Source organism: Tachypleus tridentatus, chromosome 12 (genome assembly GCF_004210375.1).
Source record: "Tachypleus tridentatus isolate NWPU-2018 chromosome 12, ASM421037v1, whole genome shotgun sequence".
Taxonomy (NCBI): domain Eukaryota; kingdom Metazoa; phylum Arthropoda; class Merostomata; order Xiphosura; family Limulidae; genus Tachypleus; species Tachypleus tridentatus.
The window spans coordinates 77275325-77300840 of NC_134836.1; the positions used below are offsets into that span (position 1 = coordinate 77275325).

Consider the following 25516-nt stretch of genomic DNA (forward strand, 5'->3'; position numbering starts at 1 on the left):
AATGACATTGCAACAGTCCCGTGATCTTTGTGTATTTGGCATGTTACGAATGACCTAGAAATTATGTCATTTACTATTAAAGTTAACTAACAACCTTTCGTAATAATTATTCAGTTCTATTGACAGTTTATTTGGGATGTATCTCCGCTTCTAATCTTATCTACCGTTTATAATAGTCAGTGATAAAAAGGTTACTGTTGAATTCGTTGGTGAGTTAACTTCGGACAATAGAAAAACCTCGCACATAGCTTTACGTCATGAGTTCGTGTGAAGAACAAACGATAACGAGGCTGATTAGAATGGTTTAACATACGCATTGTTCTATGGGCAGAGTTTAGCAACGCAACAGAATTAGTAATATTTCTATTGGGCCACAAATCAAAGAATAACTTTGAATCAACGATGTATTTAATTCTTTATTTCATAAAACTGCACATTCTAAACACCAATATTCTTTATTTCATACAACCGCACATTCTAAACACCAATCACAGTGACAGAAATACCTGGTACCTCAAACGTATGATAGAGACTCTGCTGTAGAAATTACCATCTTTACCCTCCGGTAGGTTTTAAGACGAACTTGAAAGCTAAAATCCAGGGTTCAATTCCCTGTGGTGTACAGAGTGTAAATAAGCTATCGTGTTGCTTTCGCCAAAAAACCCATAACACCAGAATTTTCCATTTTTAGTAAAGAAACATTGACTTGAATAGCTGAATTGTTCTGACGAAGAGATGAGGCCCGACATGGCCAGGTGGTTAGGGTGCTCAGCTCGTAATCTGAGGGTCACGGGTTCGAATCCCATTCCCACCAAAAATGCTCGAACTTTCAGCCATGAGGGCGTTCTAATTTAATGATCAATCCCACTATTCGTTGGCAAAAGTGTAGCCCAAGAGATGGCGGTGGGTAGTGATGACTAGTTGCCTTCCTCCTAGTCTTACACTGCCAGCGCGGATAGCCCTCGTCTAGCTTTACGAGAAACTCAAAACAAACAAAGAGAGATGAAAGTTTCTAACGCACGACGTGTACATAACCTTAAGGTATTTTGGTACCTCAGTTAATATTTTTATGTTTCTAAAGTGTATTTTGAATTATTTCTCTTTTAAAGAAAAGTGTAAGTAAAGAAGGTAATTTGCGCGATTAGAAATTCTTTGAAGGATTCGGTTTCAAAAATACATTGTTTTGAATTTCGCACAAAGCTGCACGAGGGCTATCTGCGCTAGTCGTCCCTAACTTAGCAGTGACAAACTGGAGGGAAACAGCTGCTGAACACCATCCACCGATAATTTCTGGGCTACTCTTTTAACAATGAATAGTGAGATTGACCGTCACATAATAACGCCTCCTCAGCTGAAAGGGCGAGCATGTTTTGTACGACGGAGATTCGAGCCTACGACCCTTTGATTACGAGCCGAGCGCCCTATTGGGTCTCAATAATACTGAACTCATATGAAACCTTAATTTATAATGAATTCAGTTCTCATGTACAGTCTCACACGCACATCCTTATTGAGAAACGCACGCGTGGGTAATACATGTTGGATGTTTCGGGGTTCAAGTTTATCATCGCTTATAAATAGCATATATAACTAAAAGACACTGTAACATTTTACGTGCTATCCCTAAAAACCATTTCACTGAGAAAATGTGAAAATGTATTATTCTGTAGGCTTAATAGTTTTATAGTCGTAAACCGTCAGAAATCTTTGTGTTAGCTGTTACTTTTTAATCACCGTTATTCCCTCAGTCACCTGCATTTGCAAGGTTCAGAGACATTAGACTTACATCCTTTGGAGCCACTGTAAAAAGAGATCACAACGGACATTTTTACAGCCTTTATAAAGGCAAAACCATCCGTATTAACCATCCTTAACTTTACAGAGATAGAAGACAGCTAGTCAACACCATCCACCAACAATTTCAGGGCTACTCTAGTAAGACTGACCATTGCATTATAAGGCTCCTACAATTGAAACGGCAATCCACAGATTGCAAGATGAAAGCTCTGTTTACCAGGCCTACACTGAAAACAGAGATAATATACATACACAGCTATAAGTTATACGTTTTTCATTAAGATAAGTGATTATATCCTATCTTATCTACTTGGTATCAATAAGTAGAATTATGGTGGTTTTCGAGGTTTATTTTATCCTGGCTAGGCAAGATGCCCGTATACTTATTTAACCCTCTCGTTCCGGGTATCTTTTCTGCGCATGACACAAAGTTTTATTGCCTTACATTCAAATTTTTATTAAACTACTTTTTCTTTATGTTACACAAATTAATATAGCAGAAAGTCCTAGCTAGTAATTCATATTTTAATAGCACATGAGTTTTAAATTCTTAATATTACAAGGCAACATTTAAAATAAAACTTAAATTTTCAGTAGTGTGACATACGTGAGATGTTTATCGAAGCATTTTCTCTTCCATATTTTATCCAACACCCCTTCAAAAAGTACGAAATTAAGTGTAAATTATTAGCTATCTGATGTTAAACCTAACCTATTTCACGGGTTATTTATACTGTCTGAAACAGGTGTCTGAAACCGATTTTTAACTTTATAAGTCTTCAGGCGTTTCTTGATAACGAGAAACCCTCTTGAAATAAAAATGTATATCAGAATGGCTGGTATGGGTATTAATACTTTTATTGATAAGGAGAAAACAACGTTTCGACCTTCTTAGTTCATCTTCAGGTTAACAAAGAAAGAGTTTGTTTCCGGCAACGGTCATTTGCAAACTCTCTCTTTGTTAACCTGAAGATGACCTTGGAAGGTCGAAACGCTGTTCTCTTCTTTATTAGTAAAAGTGTTGATATCCATATCAGCCGTTTTGAGATACTTCAGACTGTTTGCTGAATCACTTAGGGGCAGATGAGAAGGCAGTAATATTTTCGACACTAATGGTTTCTGGTACAAGTTGTTAACTACACTCTACTGTTGTACCAAATAGTTGTTCAATAATGTTTCGTAATTAACATTTTACTACTTTACGCTAGAAATTATTATTAAACTAAATACGGCCGCAAACTGTAGATAAATAAAACTGTTAACGTACTCGACGTTTCGATTGACATCTTTGTAAAGGGTTAAGTACGTGCAACTGAATAGTCTCAAACACATTATCTGAACAAACACAATACGACAGCATTGTACTTTTACGTGAACGTAATGCACCAACTTACGAGATAAAGCTTTATTCTTCTGATAAATAAAGAAACTAATATAAAGTAAATATTCACTTCCAAAACACTAATTGTAAAACACTCAAATCGCATGGATTCAACAAATTTACATACCAAATTTGGTGAAGATCCATTAAAGGGGGTTAGTAATAGTAATAGTAAAAAAAAAAAATTCGGAAAACGTGAAGTGCAAAACTAATAATTTCTATGTAGCTCCCCATAAATCCAATTAAACTTAATACCAAATTAGGTAAAGGTCCAGCTACATCTTTCAAAGTAATAACAACAGACATCAAACAGCACTACCATATTTAATTTTATACACGACTAACCCTTGATAAAGACGCAAGTCGAAATATCGGATACTTTAAAAAGTTAAATTGGGTTGTAGTTATCCACCAGTTGCACAGCGATAAGACTTCGGATTTACAACGCTACAATCGGGGGTTCGATTCTCCTCAGGAGATAGCCCAATGTTCCTTTGTTATAAGAAAACGCACACATACACTCTTGCAGTTGGTAGTCGTATTTATTTCAATGATTAACAGAAAATGTTTAGACCAAAACACACGACGTGGAAAATAAAGTATTGCAGTAAAACATGTTGTTCCAACACGACTAAATCTGAAAAAAATACATCTTATGAACCTAGGCTTACGGTATGAGCTCAGGTATACGTTATGTTCGTGGTGAGTGTGAAACCCGCCTGGTTTAATTATGCTATGTGTAACTGGATTTAGAAAATAATTAAAAATTTTGTTGGGAACCGTACTAGACTTTTTTTTGTAATTATATATCCACAAATAAAGAAATTAACTAAAAAATATCTCAGTACCAATCGTGAGGAAAAAAACAACTTTAACTTGAACTAAAGTTAACTACTTACAAAAAATCCACGATAGCTCAGCTGCGGGGTTGATGGCTTACAATGTTAAACTCTAGGATTTGATTACTCTAGAGCTTTTCATTGAAACATAGAAACACTATGTAAACCCGATTTCTAAATAAATTATTAAAATACAGATAGTTGTATAAGTTTAAAAAATAATAAATTGTTGCAGAAATAATTTTACATTTCGTGTAAACATATAATACGAGTTGTATTGTATGATTCTTTCAAGCAAGAATCTTACTTTTAAGTTGCTGTATTTCTAGAAGAAATAAGTTTTTAAAACTAATTCTTTGCCAGCTGCCCAAATAACTCTCCCAGAATCTATCAACAGTGAGAATAGAGAATGCAACGGATTTACCTCTACGTTTATTTTAATACCTACATTTGTTTCAGTATAGTTCTCTTTTTTGCGTGTGACGAATATTGTTGGCTGTGTATTGAGCAAGTCACGCTAGTTCTCTAAATTTGTAAAAGATTCTTGAGAGCAAGAATCAACAGTATTTATTTCACGAAAACGTGTTTTCGAACATTGTTGAAACTTCTAGAAACTCGCGTGATTCTTATAAAAGCAGTTAACAGTCAGCTACAGTCAATGTATTATAGGCCGCGGAAGCTATAATTGTGATTAACACCTATTAATCAGAAAACCAGAATTTGACCATGCACGTTTATAGATTTCGAACATTAGAAACCGTTTAACTTCAATGAACTAACTTCGGACGTTAGTATTTCTACGAGGACATTAGATATTGTCGTCAACAAAAACTTACACAGGTGCTTCTAGCTAGCTAGCTATCAAAAAGAAGTGTACAAGTGTATCAACAAAGAACTAATTTTCTCATCGTAGATTTGGATCGTCAGTAAAATGTCCAGTTCTAGACCGGATATAAGACTTAATATAGTTCGTAAGTTTATAAAACTCTTGTATGTAAACCATCATTTGTAATAACTATTAGTGATAACCGTTATTATATATTGTGTTTTTTTTTTTATTTGTGTTAAGAAAGAAAATTGTGTGTATCAATATTGTTGGCCAGTATCATAAATTTAATATACGTTAACACTTAATTAGCTTCTAAGTTCAAATTAAAATTGCCAGTTTTTTGAAATAGTAATGCGTAACGTACGCCACATAATAAATCGGAGACTCGTGAGAAATAAATTATTTTTAACATGTAACAAGAGACGTAAGTATGCTACAAAGATAAACTGAGATGAGCAAACGATAATTTTAGAACTTGGCTTTGTAGTGTAAGAGTTAATAGTCTGTCTCAATAGATTTAACGTTCAAACGGTGATCAAGATTAGATTATCTCCAACAATGCAAAGGACATTATTATGAAAATGGGAGAGCACAACACCAAAATTCCTAAAAAAACTATGACAGTAAACAACCGAGTTGCGTTTCACAATCTTTCTGTGTACAGAAATGCAAGTAAAAATGTTGTTTGTTTCTTTGGTGTTAAGCACAAAGCTACACAATGGGCTCTCTGTGCTCTGACGACCAGAGGCATCAAAACCCGATGTAACCTTGTCCGCAGACATACCGCGGTGCCACAAGGTAACGTAAAAATTTTAGAGAAACCAAATAATGAACTTGTGTTCAGTAATGAAAATGAAGATGATTGACTAAACACACAATATTTCATTCACGAGTTTGAACATTTCGGAATAGTTTATTCCATCTTCAGCAAAATCTGAAAAAAACTGATAATAAAATACGTTATTTCGAAACGTTCAAAATTTTAAATTCAATGCTGTATGTTTTGTCAACCGTCTTCATTGTTGAACTTCAGTGTCCACTTCAGGTACGTTCTCACAGCTGGGTTTGTGTCGTTTTAGTCTTTGAGAAGGAAGAGTAAGCCTAAATGTTGTTACCAGTCGGCCACAAGGTTGCATTTCCACTCTGGGGCACGTTTCTTGGATTTTCCGAATTTAGTTGGAAAAGACAACGGTTTGTTTGTTTTTGAATTTCGCACAAAGCTGTTCAAGGGCTATCTGCGCTAAACTAGCCGTCCCTAATTTTGCAATGTAAGACTAAAGGGAAGGCAGCTAGTCATCACCACCCACCGCCAACTCTTGGGCTACTCTTTTACCAACGAATAATGGGATTAACCGTACATATTATAACGTCTCCAGGGCTGAAAGGGCGAGCATGTTTGTTGTGACGGGGATTCGAACCCGTGACTCTCAGATTACGAGTCGAGTGCCTTAATCACCTGGCCATGCTGGGCCAAGGCAGTGGTAATCACAGCCATGTTCTTCATCTGACACACTCATCAGGGCCCGGCATAGCTATGCGCGTTAAGGCGTGTAACACGTAATCCGAGGGTTCGCATACCCGTCGCGCCAAACATGCTCGCCCTTTCAGCCGTGGGGGCGTTATAATGTTACGATCAATCCCACTATTCGTTGGTAAAAGAGTAGCCCAAGAGTTGGCGGTGGGTGGTGATGACTAGCTGCCTTCCCTCTAGTCTTACACTGCAAAATTAGGGACGGCTAACACAGATTGCCCTCGAGTAGCTTTGTGCGAAATTCAAAAACAAACACACTCATCAGATCCTAGTTTTACTGAATATCTAACGCCGTACTCGATGCTGTAATTTTCTGAATCAAACACAAACCTTACTCGTCAATAAATTGAACGTAACAGAACAATAAAAATAAAAGGTAGTTTGGAGTCTGCGCCAAATCGAATGTTGCTTATTAGCGTGGCATAAAGAAAAAAAAAGTGCAACCCAATATTAAGTTTCGGATGCCATTATAAAGTTCTATGAGAAAGGGAGAAATGATTTTGTGCTGATAGATAAACTAAAGTTATTTTAATAATTATTTTAATTCTGGCATTATAACTTGTTTTTTAACAGTTTATAATCACGTGCGTATACAAAGTTGATTTTGTGTTGTTATTGTTTTCATATCCTTAAACTTAACAAAATTATAAAAATATTACTGCAAGCAAAACTCGAATTATTGCACATTAATTCAGCGTGACTATAATAAATTAGGTTGTGTTTGGTTGGCATTGCTACGAACATTTTAATTGTTAGGATGCTACATTGTTGAAATCAGTCTGGTGCATGTTACACATGTGAGATGTTTATCAGACGAACATATTTCTTTTTATTTAGTTAAGTATTGTTGATCTGACTTTCTCTCGTAGCCATGTTCCTTCTTTTTCATTCTATAGTCCCACACCAAGTATATCACAAGGATGCATACCTGTAAGACATGAACATTTATTGGTAAACATTATACACGTTTCTCGGGTAACAATAGCACACAGGTTTACGTACTTACGCCAAAGAAAAGAAAAATATTCGTCAATGTAGAACATTTAAAAGTTACTAACAATATATTTATTTCTTTACAATAATCTTAAACGAAGTTTCTCCAGTTTTTCTAGTCCAAAAATATTGATATTAAGTATATTAAGGAGTGTACGAATATGTTACTTAATGCGTGTTTTTCTTTTTAATATATTATCTACCACTAACTGTCAACATTGTCATAGGTTTATTAAATCCTTGCCGTGTCTTTGCACAGCAATTAGGGCAAATGCCTTTAAACACGGATTTCAAGACATGTCCTTCCCACTCTGCCCAGGGTCACAGCTGTATGTCTGCGGACTTACGAAAGTAGAAAACGTATTTGGATACCCGTCATGAGCAGAGAAAAGATAGTCCTTTGTGTAGTTTTGTGCTTAACTTCAAACAAACAAATACTAAAAATAAATATTTTTGGATCTTCGTTCAGAGCTACACAAAATTAAACATGACAGTTAAACTTATATGCTGACTGTTAACAAATGTTTCTGACAAAATGAAAACTGATACAGTGGTAATCATGTGTGTTATTTCTTATAGCAAAGCCACATCGGACTATCTGTTGAGTCCACCGAGGGGAGTTCAACCCCTGATTTTAGCGCTGTAAATCCGTAGACTTACCGCTGTACTAGCGGTAGACCAGTGGTAATCATATGCTGTAGATCATCTGCTTAACATATTAAAGCTTTAATCAAGGCGCAGCATGGCCACGTGGGTAGGGAGCTCGACTTGTCATCTGAGAGTCGCGAGTTCGAATCCCCGTTACACCAAACATGTTCACCATTTCAGCAGTGGGAACGTTATTGTGTGACTAACAATCACATTTTTTGTTGGTGAAAGAGTAGCCTAAGAGTTGGCGGTGGGTGGTGATGACTAGGTAACTTCCCTCTTGTCTTACACTGCTAAATTAGGAACGGCTAGCGCAGACAGCTCACGTGTAGCTTTGCGCGAAATTAAAAAATAAACAAACACAGCATTAATCGAGAAATCACCTCTGAAATGCTGACTTAATCACTAACGTAGAACCGAAATATCAGACGGAATTCGAACCGGTGTTACTTCTGAACAGAGTTTGTTCGTTTGTAGTTCAGCACCAATCTGGGTTATCTGTCCTATGCTCGCCATATGTATTGAAAGCCACTGTGCCTTACAATTTCAAAAGCCTTAATAGCAGTCAAACCAAAACACAGTAAGCAAATAACAATATGTTCGACATCGAATTTCACTTCTATGTTAACTTCACTGAACGAAACGCTGTCCTTAAAAAGAAAATCAATTAATATAACATAATCAGTTTTTGCTTGTTTCAGTAAACCAGAACAATGGAGTTTACTTTCAAGATAACCTATGTAACTTATGATGCAACCATACCAACAATACACATGTATGATAAGATACGGACCATGATTAGAATGTTTGTTTGTTTGAATTTTCGCAAAGCTATACGGGGGCTATCTGCGATAGCTGTCCCTTTTGCAATGTAAGACAAAAATGAAGACAGCTAGTTATCACCATCCACCGCCAACTCTTGGGCTACTCTTTTACGAACGAATAGTGGGATTGACCGTAACATTTTTACGCCCCCACGGCTGAAAGGGCGAGCATGTTTGATGTGACGGGAATTCGAACCCGCGATCCTCAGATTACGAGTCGAGTGCCTTAACCACCTGGCCATGCCGAGCCTCCATGATGGCAAACGGGGTTATTACAGTATGTTAAACGAAACATTCGCTGTTCGCACAGGTGTTCAGAATTGTGCATTGCTGTGTATAAATTTGTTACTATCAAGTCAGTGCTACAAGTAACAGTGCGTTATTAATAGTTCGTGTATTCAGAGGTGGCACAGGGGTACATATCCCACCCTTCTCCCACTCCCATTAGGCGAGAAACAGTTGTGGCTTTCATGACGTTATTCTGAACCACTGTTATTCAACATTTTCAATACCAGGGCCTAGCTCATTGCTTCCTAAAACTACTCCGACTTGTGAATATTCTGTCATATTATGGTTTGTTTGTATGCTGACAACACGGGTGTGACCGACCTGTGGCTGAGAAATACTGTCCTGCTAAATATTTCCCCAGTTACACCAATCAAATCAAATTTGCGGCAGGTATTCCGATTTAACTCTTTGCGCCTTAAAAGAAACGAAAAGCAATCGAGGGCGCTCAGAAGGGACCTTCTCTTCGCCCTACTCTTTAAGTTAAATTTTACTGAGCTAGTGATTAATAACTAAACCGAAATAATTTTAAGTATACAAGATTGTGCTGCAGGCTGGTGACAAAGGTCTGTTGGTGGTCTACGAGTTTTACACCAATACTTTGTATTCTGGGCTTATATGTGTATAACCGAAAATAATATGAAATTTTCGTGTTCAACGTGATTGGAGTGCCGCCCGAACTATAATATTCCTTTTCACGATTTTTTTAAAATTAACTTTGAACTAATCACGGCGCCCTTGAAAATTTATACTTTATATATTTTATATGCGTTTATTTTTTTGTGTTTTTTTTCCAACTCTGAACGCAGAAAATCAAGGAATCATTTTCGGCAGTGCTTCCAACCGCTTGAGTTGAAAAACGAACGAGTGTTGCGATAGTGTTCAACGTAATACGCTCAGTGTCAATGTTCAACACATGAACAATTTATCAAAACTTTAAAACTGCTTACGGATTTTTCAGTTCTAATCTGAAGTAGGAATCTACGTCTTTGTGAAAGTTCGTGTGTAAAATGATGTTATTTTCAAAGATTGCTCTTATCATCTTCCCATGGCTTTTTTGGTAGGCCCACTCCAGTATAACGAAACTGTGCTATAGGCCTAACAATTCAATTCTAATTTGCGCAAACTTTGTTACGTCACTTATTGCGATTAGCTTATTCGTGGTTCAATCTCCACAAATGAAATCACAAAGCTAAAACAGTAGCTAAGTCGAGTCTAAATGAGTGACGTAACAAAGACCGCTGCATATTGAGACTTTCAAGAAATTAAATGCACCCTTTCAAAGAAGCAAAAATTGTCCCTGCATTCTAAAAATTGTGACATAAATATGGATGAAAGAAAGGCTACACGAAGGCTATCTGCGCTAGCCGTCCCTAATTTAGCAGTGTAAGACTAGAGGAAAAACAGCTGGTCATTACCACCCACCACCAACTCTTCAGCTACTCTTTTACTAATGAATAGTGAGATTGATCGCCACATTATAACGTCTCCACGGCTGAAAGGACGAGCATGTTGGTGCGACGGGGATTCGAAACTGCGACTCTCAGATTACGAGTCTAGCGCCTTAACCACCAGTTTCAGTTGTAACACTTTTGTGGAATTGCAATTATTGTAGGTATGTAACATACACTATGACTTTTTTTCTATGTGATCTATGGTGATTCCTAGAGAGTAGTATTATTGTGATTTTAGTAATAGTATCTTATACAAATATTAAGTATGTTGTAATGAAACTCTTTTGGAGTCTCACCACGTCTTTATAGTCCATGTTATCATGTTTATTTATGCTCTAGCTGACAACCACGCATCTCAACAATAGTTCTGTAAAATATCTTTCATTAAAAATAACAGAAAACACCAAACTGATACGTTCAAAGTACGCCTTTGCTTCTTTATCCTTTCCATAATCCATACAGTGTATAATGACTATAGTCTCCAAAATAAAGATGTAAACATGCCCCAAAACTGAAGCAAACTTGTTTGGTGTCTGAAGCAAAATATCACTGAATCCACAGTAAAATAAGTGAAAAACAGCTTGTTGGAGAAGTTTTGCATATCCATGCAAATGAAGTAACCAATCATCAGCTGATAAGCAAGTAAGACTAGTGGTGAGATATATGATAGGCTCTCAGCTGGTGGAAGTATTTGAACACTATACTAATGTAGACAGTACTGCTATCTACCAAGTATTTTTCGATTTACTTGCGGTTGGGGTAAATCCAAAGGCCTGTCGCTCCCCGATATATGATGGGGTTCATAATATAAGTAGCTCTGTGCTTAACTTCAAACAAAAAAATTCACAAAATAAAGGCTGTTATACAAGATTAAATTTACATGTACTGCTGCAATTACAGATTCAATCTTGCCTTCAGCCACAGATCCATTTCACGACTGAAATTCTAAAAAATTATTGGCTTATTTTTTTCAGTCCTCCCAGTGGCACAGCAGAATGTCTGGTGACTTACATCGCTAGAAACCGGGTTTTGATACACAATGGATTGAATGTTGCCCAACAACGCATGACTTGGTGATTCCCACGACGTCCACAAACCCATCTGTGTTTGCTTCGAATCCATTACAAAATTCTAGCTATAATGTGATCCAAAAAACATTTTTGCTGTACGCGGCCTTTTGATTACGGTAACATCAACAAGCTATATAATAGCTTGTACTTTAAACAGATAGTTTTGGTCCGGCATGGCCAGGTGAATAAGGCACTTGACTCATAATCCGAAGGTCGCGGGTTCGAATCCCGTCATAACAAACATACTCACCCTTTCAGCCGTGGGAGCGTTCTAATGTTTCGGTTAGTCCCACTATTCGTTGGTAAGGGAGTAACCAACAAAAGGAGTTGGCGGTAGGTGGTGATGACTAGTTGTCTTCGCTCTAGTATTACATTGCTAAATTAAGGATGGCTAGCGCAGATAGCCCTCGTGTAGCTTTGCGCGAAATTTAAAACAAACAAACCAAACAAATCTTTGGGTTTTGTAAAGTCACACTGCTACCCTGTTAAGACAGGTTGTTTTACCAGAGCTGAATGAATCATAATACTCTTTTAAGTCTTGCGTCACAAGATTCAACATAAGATATCTTGACTACCCATGAAGAGGTAAGACTCCTCGAGGAAGAAACTACCTCAGTTCGCAGAAATAATAAAAAGGAGTTTAATCTCATATTTGCTGAGTGCAAAGAATAACCAGATAGCAGAAACTGCCTGATCGAGCAATTCTTAGGCAGCACAGACATTGACAACTGTCTGCCTTTTCAAGAATGTTAAAAACAATGTAAGTAATGCAAAATTAGTACGTTATATGTCCGACATGTTAGATGAACTTTCGAAGGATGTCTGGTCACCCAAACACCCAACGAGTGTGTTTCACCATGGACGTCGCCATTTTTCTTTGCAGTATGTTTGCTGGAAGAACAACTCGAACTAGTCAGGCTTCTGCTATACAAAACTGACTGTATCATTTAAATCTTTACAAAGATGGCTAAATTCAGGTGAGTGGAACTAATTATTTTTTCGTTTTTAAAATTTAATTATGAAGATTTATTGTTTATGTTCTTTTCTATCACTTGGCATAAAGTAATTTTGCGATTACTTCTAGCAGTTTACTGTTTTTTTTATAATAAAAATGAATAATACTTGATTACCAGTAACATGTATAAAATGTGTGATTGATTTACTATCATTAATCTATTTTAATATCGATGTATGTTTTAGTTAATTTATATTTAGAAATGTATATAACTTATACTGTTAAATGTGTATCGCAAAATTGCCGCCTATTCACTAAAATTGTAGAAGATTCTCCTGAGTGTAAGAATCAACAATATATGTGTGTCTGTAAACACCAGTGCATCGTCGGTATTGTTGTGCAGGCTGAAATGTCTAGAAATTCTCCTCACTCCTATAAATGCAACAAACGCGACGAGTCAAAAGACAGTATATATTGTTGGTTTGCCACAGTTAGTATACTATAAACCCCAGAAACTATAACTGTTATTGACGTTTATCAATTGGGAGCTTCAGATATTTGATCAGGAATGTTTATAAATTTCGAACATTACAAATCGTTTAACTTCGGCTGATTCACATTGGACATTAATGTTTTTAAGAAAAATATATAACTTCATTTGTGGAAAAACTCGACGCGTAATCGGCGAATAAAGAAGAATACAATGCAAGCTAGCTCCCCTTTTCAGTGAATTGAACCAAAGTCACACTCGAAATTAACTCGTTCATCGTGAGTCCTTGACAATATATCATGGAAGTTCCAGACTAGATATAAGACTAAATAGTGTTTGTAAGCTTATAAGACTTTTTTATATTGTTCATTATTTTTAATAACCGTTGTTGTAAATAGTATTATTGTTTGCATATTAAAATATATTTGTATTAAAAAGAAAACTGTGTATCAGTCTTCTTGTAATATCATAAACTGAATACGTATCGACATTTATTTAACTTCTAAATCAAAAATATCATTTAATTCACTTTCAGGCTATTTGAAATTGTAATACGTAACAAGTGAAACCCTCCAGACTCTCCCCCTCGAAATCCCCTTAAATTAACTACATTTGTTAAATTAAATCTTTCATATATGAACTTTTCGAGTCTTGTACTTATCATAAGAAATAACCCGAAATAAAAGCGAGAGGCAGTAGAAATAACAAAGTAAGACAATGTTGTTTTGTTGTCAAGCGCAAAGCTACACGATGGGCTGTCTGTGTTCTGCCCATAACAAGTATCGAAATTTGATTTTTAACGTTGTGAGTCTTTAGACAAACCCCTGTGCCACAAGGAGGATTAGTAAAACGAAATCAGTGGATTAAACAGAAATAAACAAAACAAACACATCATCGCAATTTATAATTCTTCCAAACTTACCCAAGTTAAATGTTAAATTATTTGAATCTTCCTGGACTTATTATGTGGCAGACATGCATGCATTTCTTTTGACATAATGCTGTTAAAAACTTTGTAAGATAAAGGTGAAGAAAAACAGTTCAACATTTAATATGTTTATTACGTCATCGAAGTGTAGTGTAACGTTGTTGTTAAGTGCATTTGGTTTGTTTTTGTATTTCGCGCAAAGCTACACGAGGGCTATCTGCGATAGCTATCCCTAATTTAGCAGTGTAAGACTAGAGGAAAGGCAGCTAGTTATCACCATCCACTGCCAACTCTTGGGCTACTCTTTTACCAACGAATAGTGGGATTGACCGTAAAATTATAACGCACCCTCGGCTGAAAGAGCGAGCATGTTTGGTGTGACGGAGATTCGAACTCTTGGGCTACTCTTAACCACCTGGCCATGCCGGGCCTGTTAAGTGGATAACATTGTGGTTTAGTTCATCAAGAAGAAAATTAATTTATTGGAATAAAAAATGCCAGGATACCACATAGCGGTGAGAAACGTGTACAAGAGTGTCGTTCTCTGTTCTTTGGTTAAATTCCAGATCTACCAGTGTCAAGCAGTGTATTTGTAGGACAACATTAATGTAGGTAGTTTTGGCGCGTATGAATAGTTTTTGTTTGTTTATACAAAATTATACAAAAACTGCTGCAATACATTTAAATCGAAAACAAAGTTTCAAGTCACCAGAGGAAGAGTTTCTGGACCGAAGCATTGTAAACACCTACTTGCCTCTTTTTTGTTGTTGTTATTATTGTCCAAGTTTTATTGTTTTCGTTTCTGGTGTATTTATTAGGAAAGTTTATTTTTATATACAAGTCATTGATTTATGCATACTTTATATCACACTTTTTATATTTATTTACTTGACTAGGGTATGTGACTGTTTTTTGCCTTTCCATTAACTTGACAGTTTAGAGTTACTCTGTATATGACGAGTCAGTTGTTTATCATTTCATGATTAGGATACTTATTTTTGGTTTGTGTCGGGTATGATAAGCATATCATTTTATTTCGTCGTTGTTATCATGTACTTGTAAAAAAACAAAGAAATTTTGCTTTTAATGCCAGTGTAAATTTCATAACTTCCGTATGTGGAAGAACTATATTTTAATTCGTATGTATACTAATATCATCCAGTGTTTGAAAGCGTAAAATATTGTTGTTCTGATACACATTTTTCTTATGTTCAAAGCAACTGAACCGAGTTTTGATTTTCACGTTTAATATTTACTGTACACGTTTATTTCCACTCCTGAGCCGTCTATAGGCTAGGCAAGGAGTTAATAAATATATGTTATCTGAGTTTGTTTGTGGTTTGTTTAGAGCTGGGATCTGAAGAAGGCTTCTCACTGAAAATTTGTGCTCTGTTGTTGTTGGTGGAGATTTTTTTAATAACAATTAAATAAATAAAAACAGTTTTTATATTTTTACGCGAACATAATTAAATCTCTAGTGCAAACGTTATCATTTTGTGATGCTATTACAACACTCTAAGACTAATGATAATTCAAATAACATCATACTTTATCAATTTAAAACAGAAATGTTTGTAAGTTAAATAACATCATACTTTATCAGTTTGAAACAGAAATGTTTGTAAGTTAAATATCATCATACTTTATCAATTTGAAACAGAAATGTTTGTAAGTTAAATATCATCATACTTTATCAGTTTGAAACAGAAATGTTTGTAACTCTAATAACGTCATTCTTTATCAGTTTAAAATAGAAATGTTAATAACTTAAATAACGTCATACTTTATCAGTTTAAAACAGAAATGTTAATAACTTAATTAACATTTACAGAGCCTACAGAGAATAATCAAACCACTCATTTTAGTCATGTAAATCCGTAGACTTACCACTGCCCTACCAGGCAGCAGTTTTGTCTTGTAACAAAGGAAATAGTTAACTGTTGATTAAATGGTACAAATGGCACATTCTATTTGGAAATTTTGTGGTGGCATAAATTAGTTCTTTGGGCTAAATGTTTTAAGTTCGCCCACAACTGTGTTGACTCTGTTTTCATAAATTCCGTCAGTTAGCTACTGTATAAAAAGTGAAATCAATTTAGATTATTCTAAAATTCACTTATGGCAGTAGACTGAGTTTAAAACATAAATAACTTTGTATATAAAAATAACTATACACGCAACGTTAAAGTCTATAAAACTTCTTACCAATATGGCTTCAATAATTAAAAGTACTGAGGTTCCATTTCTATATCCTATTTTTTCCAACAAATAACCTCCGACAGAGGGACCGATGAACGAACTGAAATTGTTTGAGAATAAATTGAAAGTGTTAAATTTATAAAAATCCACATATTATCTGGAAGCAAGTGATAAATTACACATTTTTAAAACTTGAATCCTAAAACATCGTTTTGTTAAGCAGATCTAGAAATAATCCTAAAATGCCATCGTAAACGTTTTCTCAACAATAAAGCCGTCATAAAGTATGACTAAAATAAGTTTAATAACGACAAAAGACCAGCTCAATGTCTAATTTCAGTTTTATAACAACTGTCCTTGTTTTTTATAAGGAAAAACCGACAGTGGAATATGAGTGGAGAGAAATATATTTCTAATAAAGAAAGGATAAAACAGTTGTTTAAGCTGATACAAATAAAGCATTGGAGAAAGTAAAAAAGTCAATTTCGTCAAGTTATTTATATCACAGCATTGCATGCAACTTTGTCATAAATTAATCTTTTTTGGACGAATATTACAGCCAAATCAAGGATATCTGTTATAAAGTTTTAAGAAAATGTTGATAAATATGTGATCTTCAGTACTACTAATAATTTTGGAACTTCGTGTATCCATGTTTACATTTTATAATAAAATTAAGAAAACAATACTAAGCTCAAATATAAAGTATTATCTAATCATACTGTCATCTAGATGTAAACAGGAGGCACCTCCTAGTGGCATAACGGTATATCTGCAGACTCTCACTACTAAAAACCGGGTTTCGACACCCTTGATGGGCAGAGCACAAATAACACATTGTGTAGCTTTGTGCTTAATTCTAAACAAACAAACAAACAACAGGAGGATCTGGTGTAAACTACAAACTAATCACATATAATTAAGATTAATATCAAATTTGTAAAGAGAGAGAGAGAGAAAGTTCTACTGAGAATGAAACCCTGAGAGAACAAATTCCCATTAAAAAAAAGTTATGTTTAGAGAAAACAGTCCTGATAAAGAAGATACCAGTGATGATGATGAGGACATAATGAGAATGATTCCTGATTGCCGGGCCGGTTATCTGCGCTAGCCGTCCCTAATTTAACACTATAAAACTAGAGGGAAAGCAGCTAGTCATCATCACTCACCGTAAACTCGTGGGCTACTCTTTTACCAACGAATATCGGGGTTGATCGTCGCATAATAACACCCCCACAGCTTAAAGAGCGAACATGTTTGGAGAAACGGGGATTCGAAGCAGCGACTCTTAGATTACAAGATGAGTGCCCTAACCACCTGGCCGTTGTAGGCCCCCTTCTGAAGAGATGGGTGTATTCAATATTTCATTAATTTACTTTATTTTCAATATATATGAATATACTTGTCATCAGTATGCATCTTATAAATCAAGTTATAATACTGTATATGTTTGAACTTTATAATTTTATAAGGAAATATTTAGATTTTAGTTGCCTTTGGCGTGGGTGAAAGACTTGTGCTTGTTTGTTTCTTTTTAATTTTGCGCAAAGCTAACCGTCCCTAATTTAGTGGTGTAAGACTAGAAGGAAGTCATCACCACCCACCGTCAACTCTTGGGCTACTCTTTTACCAAAGAATAGTGGGATTGACCGTCACATTATAACGCTCCCACTGCTGAAAGGGCGAGCATGTTTGGTACGACCGTGATTCGAGCCCCCGACCCTCAGTTTACGAGTCGAACGCCTTAGCCCACCTGGCCATGCCGGACCTAAAGACTTGTGAGCTTTTGGTCCGAAGTTGCAGATTGGATACTGAGATCTATAAACGCCAACTGTGTGATCACTCGGTTTTCCTCTACTTTGGTAAGTGAGCTAAAATGCTTTTGGCATGTCGACGTCTTTGTGAATATTAGACTTAAGGTCCCAGACCCCTCTGTAGGGTCATTTAGATATCTTCTGTATTTTAGTGGTTGATCTACACCTAAACTACTTCTGATTGAATAATACTAAAGGACGACGGAATGATAGTGTGGTATAGCACTAGACTAACATTGTCCAAAATTTGGATATGCGAAACTGTCTAGTTTTAGAGCCATTATTTAGTTATCTGATATTTAATAGTTACTTGGTTTTCATAACAAGTGTGAAAACTTAATTTTAAAAGCAATAGTTATGACTAGTTACCAGGTATGGCCAGGTGGATAAGGCACTTGACTCGTCGTAATCCGTAGGTCGCGGGTTCGAATCCCCATCACACTAAACATGCTCACCCTTTCAGCCGTGAGGGCGTTATAATGTGATGGTCAATCCCATTATTCATTGGTAAAAGAATAACCCAAGAGTTGGCGGTGGGTGGTGGTTACAAGCTTCCTTCCCTCTTGTCTTACACTGCTAAATTAGGGACTGCTAGCCCAGATAGCCCTTGAGTAGCTTTGCGCGAAATTTAAAACAAACCAAACCAATATGACTAGTTTCGTTATGCAACTTTGTATTAGTCGTTCGTTTTTATGTAATTTAACAGTTATACTAGGATTGTATAATATTGTTGACGTCATCTTACTTGGTGTTTCTAAGTTTTTCTCGTTATTTGTGGTATCATTATTACTAGGTGGTTAGATATTTATAGGTTTTTCTGTCACTAGTTATAATTACGTGCAGAAACAGAGAGGAAGTTAAGAAATCAAGTTATTGAAAATAAGAAAGTAATATTAGTGAAAGTGAAGTTAGTTATGTAACTGTCAGTTTCACAAATAATGGACCTGTCTAAAGTGATTTTCACTGTTTGTATTGTAACAACAGAGATAAGGAAGAATAATTTCTCTTGTCAAAAGGTGTTTTAAAGTAATTTGACCTGCCTGTGCAAACTTTGATGAAGATGGAGACAATTATTTAAATCTCTTGATACAATTTTGGTAATCAACAATTACATTGGTGATTTTAAAGTGAGTTCTACAGTTTGTATTGTAACAACAGATATAAAGAAGAGCAATTTATCTTGTGAGTTTGCTCTAAAGTAATTTGGACTTTTGACAAAAAAGAGAATTATTTTAAGACAAGTGGATTGTGTGCTGTCCGTTTATTTTCGAAATTTATTGCCAACAAGTCACAGACACCTACTGTAAATAATTCAGGTTCTATAAATGAAAACTGACATCATCTTGTGTATTTAGATCCTATAATATTGAGAAATTAACATATTAAAACTCGCCAGATACTTTAAGTTTGATTTTCCATATATGTACCACGTTCCATGAACCAAGGGAAAACGGTTTCCAAGTTCAAGCTGCTATTTTTTTATTATTCATAAATTGTTGTGTAAGAATTCTTATTTGAAAACTTATTTCAGCTATATCATTAAGAATATGTGGTATGTTATAGATAGTATTAATTGATGTGATTAGTTATTAATTAATTTATTTAAAGATATTCACAATACTTTATTCATGAACATGTAAGGTAGGTTAGTAATCTATCAAAACGAATTATTTGGACATAGATGTTCTTAAACTAAATTTTCAGTCATGGCGAGGATATTTTAGTCTCATTAAGTAATGAGAATATGTTCTTATGGATTTCATCACAGTATGCAAGAGCTATGAGTCTTACTTATCACCAAACGTGTAAAGATTTGCGCTACCACTGGGAAGTTACCATTTTGAAATCAAGAATCATTCATCTTACATCATTATAGTCATATTGAATAATCCCTGATGAAATATGATGCCACTGAGTTTATTCATTACTACTGAGATAATGCTGTTCATCTTACATCATTGTAGTCATATTGAATAATCCCTGATGAAATATGATGCCACTGAGTTCATTCATTACTATTGAGAGAATGCTGTTCATCTTGCATCATTGTAGTCATATTGAATAATCCCTGATGAAATATGATGCCACTGAGCTCATTCATTACTACTGAGAGAATGCTGTCTTGAAGCGAGTATCAACATCAAAATACCACCCAATATGCTTGTGCCCACAAGAGGCCGCCATTTTGGAAACAAAGACCAAACACATCTAAAAACTCAAACATACTATTGCTTGTAAAATGTCTTCTCTTCTTTTTTCTCTAACTCGTTCTGATCCAGGTTACAGATTTTAGAGAAAAAATTATAAATTCAGTTTAAATTATTGAAATAACGAACCTCAAAATAGATTTGGACGAAAATAGAAAAACCACAAATGTCGTAATACAGTAAATTCACCTGTCTTATTTCTTATGCTGTAGAATACGACAAGCTAATTCACAGTTATCTGTGACACATGTAATATTCGATAATCTTCAACGATACCTGTCGATTACATAACACCATTTAAAGCTGGTTTTGCCTTTCTCTTATAGAAAACATCGAGCAGGAATCTAATGGAACATAAAACACTTACCCTAAAGATGCCGAAGATGCAAATAATGAAGACACTAAACCATGTGTTGTTAAGTCATCAGGAAACCCACGTTTTCTGTAAAAGAAAACATAAAAACTGAGTAATGTAATTTTCAGTTCCGCCTTTATTTCTTCAATATTAAATATTATATGATGTTCTCAGATAAGTATCATCTTTGATTGCTTAGTATGTCATCACGTAAACACTTCCTATAATTAAAATAATTCATGTTATAATGAAATAACCAACAAAAACACCCAATGTTTAGCGTTATAAACCCTCAGACTTACAGTTGAACCACCTGGAAGCAACAGAAATCCATTAATATATATATATCTTTGCTCCTCCAATAATGATATCTTTTTTAGATTTATCTATTTTAATTTGAATTAATTCTTAAATTATGTAGCTCACAAATAATGTCTGGTAGAAATTGCAATAAAAATTATTTACTTACATTGTGTCTCGTAAAGCACCAACGAAAGCTGATACTAAAACAGCGCCAATGCCAAATCCATGTAAAAGCAATGAAACAATGACTATCCATAGTTTCCTAAAAAAAAAAAAAAAAGGAAATAATATTAGCTGACGTTTTCTCTTTGAATTTGATGTAATTAAGAAAATATTAAAACCATTTATTAGCAGAGTATTCCATCAAAATTAAAACCAATTAATTAATTTCATAATTAAGCACAAAGGTTATCTGTGCTCTGCCTACCATGGGTATCGAAAGCCGGTTTCTAGCGTTGTAAGTCCACAAACGTACCTCTACGCTACTGAGCTACCATGATACCAAGCACTGTTAAAAGCAACCAATCACACACACTCTCTCTCTCTCGGGATTTGGGTGATCTTATGTACCCTGGAAGGTCAGGTACGCCTCTAAATTTATGTCAGTAAGCCGAGATATGTATCTAGACTTGAGAAAATCTAGGTAGAAAATGTTGACTCACACACCCATGTGGATCCAAACATGGAAAATAATTTTGAAATTGTTATCTTTAAATTTGGAAGACACATGACCATACAGTATGAGTTGGTTGGTATGGCTACTGCTTTAGGGTCAGAGTGGCCTGAGTTTACTCCGACCCTTTTTAGGGCAATGTCCATGTACCATTTTCTTATATTTATCGATATTATTTGCCCTATAATTAGGAAGTCTAATTGATGGTGGCCCTTTTTCCTCCCTTTTTAATTGTTTGTTTGTTTTTGAATTTCGCACGAAGCTACTCGAGGGCTATCTGTGCTAGCCGTCCCTAATTTAGCAGTGTAAGACTAGAGGGAAGGCAGCTAGTCATCACCACCCACCGCCAACTCTTGGACTACTCTTTTATCAACGAATAGTTGGATTGACCGTCATATTATAACGCCCTCACGGCTGAAAATAATGTTCCATTCATGTATATTTCTGGGTGTATTTTTTTGTGCCTTGTCAGTTTGTTAAATACGATTAATTGTGTTTTTTTATTATTTTTAATTTATATTTTTGGCAATATTCACTTATTCTATTTAATTGTGGTTGTATATTTGTGACTGCTATTGCTGGTGTTGGGGCACTTTTCTGGAATACCAGTTCATCTACGAACTGTGAAGAAAATCCACGATTAAGATCCTTCAGTGACATATTGTTTACATACATCATGAAGAGTATAGGGCTAACCACCCCTCCCTGAGGGACGCCAGCCTCTGGAGTAAAGTATGCAGAAAAGGTTCCCTCTATATCTATTCTATTTTGCAAAAAGTTAGATAACCAGCGAATAATTTTACGCTCTAGTCCCATTTCATGCATACCGTAGACCATTGTGCAATACAGTGTCAGATATTTGCATAATGGACTAAACCAGGAGTGGGAAACTTATTTTTCATAGTGGCCACAGCTGTGGCTAATGAAAACAACATTGGCCACACTCTTCAAAAAAATGTTGAAAGATGTCAGCTTAATCAAAATAATTGCATTTCAACTGACCTTTAATGTGAAAATTGATGAGGGTTTTCATCAACAAGTTTCGTCAAACATGGCTTAATATCTATGCTCATGAGCATCTTGGCTCTACCTCTAAATTTATGTCAATAAGCCAAGATATATATGTAAACTTAAGAAAATCTAGCGTAGAAAATGTTGACTCACACACCCATGTGGATCCAAACATGGAAAATAATTTTGAAATTGCTATCTCTAAATTTGGAAGACTCATTTATCAGAATAGTGAGCCACATCTCTCTGATAGAACATTTTTGTTTACCTTTTATGTGTTCTACACTTTCCAGGGTAAGCATCTCGTCTGCAAATCCACACTTATCCAAAGACAAAGATGATGTAATTTCCTTACTGAAATGTTCTAAGTCAAATTGAAATGGATCATGCAAAAATTCAAATATCAATTTCAAAATTTAAATTCGGAGAAACGTGATTCAAATTTCTAAGAAAGATTTTTGATTCAGTTAACATAGAGGTCATCTTTAACATCAGAGAAATCATAGTCCTTATTATTTTCTAGAAAACTATTCAACTTTGCAAAATGTGTCAAATCATTCTTTTGTAACTGTTTCGCAAGGAGGTTTAGCTTTAATTGAAATTCATGAGTAGACTGTGATTGCTCGCTTATTATTTTACCTCTTTCCTGAAGCTTCGTATTCAAGTGAGCCATCATGTCGCACAGAAAGTGCAAATCACACTGCCATAACAAAGTTTCAATTTCAGGGAAATTTTCAATCTTACCTTTTTCAACAAGATACTTTTTTTGTTTGAGGAAATGAGGAAGTAAGTAATTCCAAGACTTTTCATCTTCTTAACCATCTTACATTTGCAAAATCAGTAAGCTCATAAAACGTACAGTCACTACTTTTCATCAAAGACTCAATAAACTGTCCATAAAATGTTTTAATTAATCACTTTTACATATCTGAGCACATACATTTTCCTCATGCAAAATGCAACAGAAAGATAGCAGCGTGTACTTTACATTATTTTTAATTAAGTGCTGCTTCAAAAGAGAAACAAATCCTAATTTCGCTAGTCATCGCGGGAGCACCGTCATTTCTTACATACATTTCTTCCCTCTCTTGAACATCTGAACTTACATATCAAACCCAAAATATCAACTGTGCAGTGTCACTAACATCTGTTGACTCGTCTAGTACTAAAGTAAAATACTAACAATTTTTAAGTTGTTCAAGCAACTGATGTTCTATGTCTTTTGTTAATTCTAAAATTCGGCAGACAATTGTTCTTTTACTTACTTGCAAATTTACCTTTTGAAGAATATCATCTTATATTTTTGAATCATAATTCTTCAACAGAGTTTCAATGACCAAAATCAATATTTCTTTTACTAGTTTAGCATCAGAAAATGATTTCCTTTTTTTTTTTGGGGGGGCTAGGATCCAAGCTACTTTATAGCTAGCTAGCGAAACTAGTTCTATTGATGATAAAAATCTTTTTAGACCTCCCTTTTGTTCATGAAGTTGTGCTTCTAGACGGCTAATTTCATTCATATGATTTTTGCTATCAACTGAAAATTTTACATCAAATTAATTGTGAAAATTGTTAAAGTGTTGCTTAAGGTTGCATACTTTATTATTCCTAAAAATTTTCTAACACAAAAGAAACATCGACTTATTATTTGATTCAATCACTACAAATTTCAAATCCCAACTTTCATTTAATTCTCGTTTCACGTTTCTCCAGTCACGCAACACTGATGCCAAAATCAATTAAATAGTCTTTATTTTCTGAGTGTTCACCATCATCTGAATTCTTTCGAATTATCCATTTATCCTCATTATGGGATTAAAAACAAAATATATTTAAACACTTGAAACTTGCACAATACAAATATGTTTGCAAGCGCATGCAAAACAACACATATTTGATAACAAACTTTTAAACCAGCCTGACGTTACAAAATGGGCGGAGTATGTAGCAGTGATGAAGCGCGCGACATTAGTGATGACGCGAGGCAGTGAAGTTGCTGGTTGCTAAATTTTCGATAAAATAATAAATGTTGGAAAAGTTGATTCCTAAACTCGAGCTGGCCAAAATTGTGCTATCACTGCCGTGGAGTTGCCCACCCCTAGGCTAAACACTGTTTACCTGTCTAATTCATCTCGTGCGTCGAGATCCCTCGTAGCACAGTGGGATGTCTGCGAACTTATAATAGTGGAAACCACATCAACGCTTCAAACAAACAAACAAACAAACGTATGCTGTCATTCTCAGCTCTTCGGTTGGGTAAAAATGGTTGTTAGATAAACAAAGATTTGACTTCTAACCCTTTTTAATTTTTTGACTTTGTTCTTGTTGCTGCTAATGCCATTGATTTGTTTCTTTATTTTAGTACAAAGTTAAATTATGGGTTTAATTGCGTTGCGTCCACAACCGAGAGAAATTATTCTTGAACTCTAGCGTCATAGATGACAGCGAGCCAACATAGATCTGCTTGCTTGTTTGCAGTGTTATAACTCCGTAGACTTCTTGTTATGCAACTGGAGGGCGCCCCTTTCGTTCGATATCATCGCAAATATGCAAGATGGCTGATTAAAGTGTTTGTTTTTTGTTTTGTTTTGAATTTCGCGCAAAGCTACTCAAGGGCTATCTACGCTAGCCGTCCCTAATTTAGCAGTGTAAAACTAGAAGGAAGGCAGGTAGTCATCACCGCCAAATCTTGGGCCACTCTTTTACCAACGAATAGTTGGATTGACCGTCACATTATAACGGCTGAAAGGGCGAGCATGTTTGGTGTGACGAGGATTCGAACTCGCGACTCTCAGCTTACAAGTCGAGTGCCTTAGCCACCTGGCCATGCCAGTGACAATAAAGAATGACAATAAATTAAAACAGAATTTATAATTTCATGAAGCCTAAGATATGATCTTAAAGTTACTTTTCATTTCAGTTGCAAATAC

General features: G+C 35.3%; 1 protein-coding gene across 4 annotated transcripts in view; it reads right to left on the bottom strand.

Moving 5' to 3' along the window:
* Window positions 1-7097: 7097 nt before the first annotated feature.
* Window positions 7098-25516, bottom strand: part of LOC143233686 (MFS-type transporter SLC18B1-like) — a 53100-nt gene continuing 34681 nt past the window's right edge. For all 4 annotated transcript variants that reach the window (XM_076470186.1, XM_076470187.1, XM_076470188.1 and 1 more), the window contains exons 11-14: window positions 21069-21164; window positions 20612-20686; window positions 16230-16323; window positions 7098-7305 (exon numbers count right to left, since the gene is read on the bottom strand). In XM_076470186.1, the coding sequence (XP_076326301.1) occupies window positions 7207-7305; window positions 16230-16323; window positions 20612-20686; window positions 21069-21164 (364 nt within the window). In that variant the 3' untranslated portion in view covers window positions 7098-7206. The remainder of the gene's footprint in view (window positions 7306-16229; window positions 16324-20611; window positions 20687-21068; window positions 21165-25516) is intronic.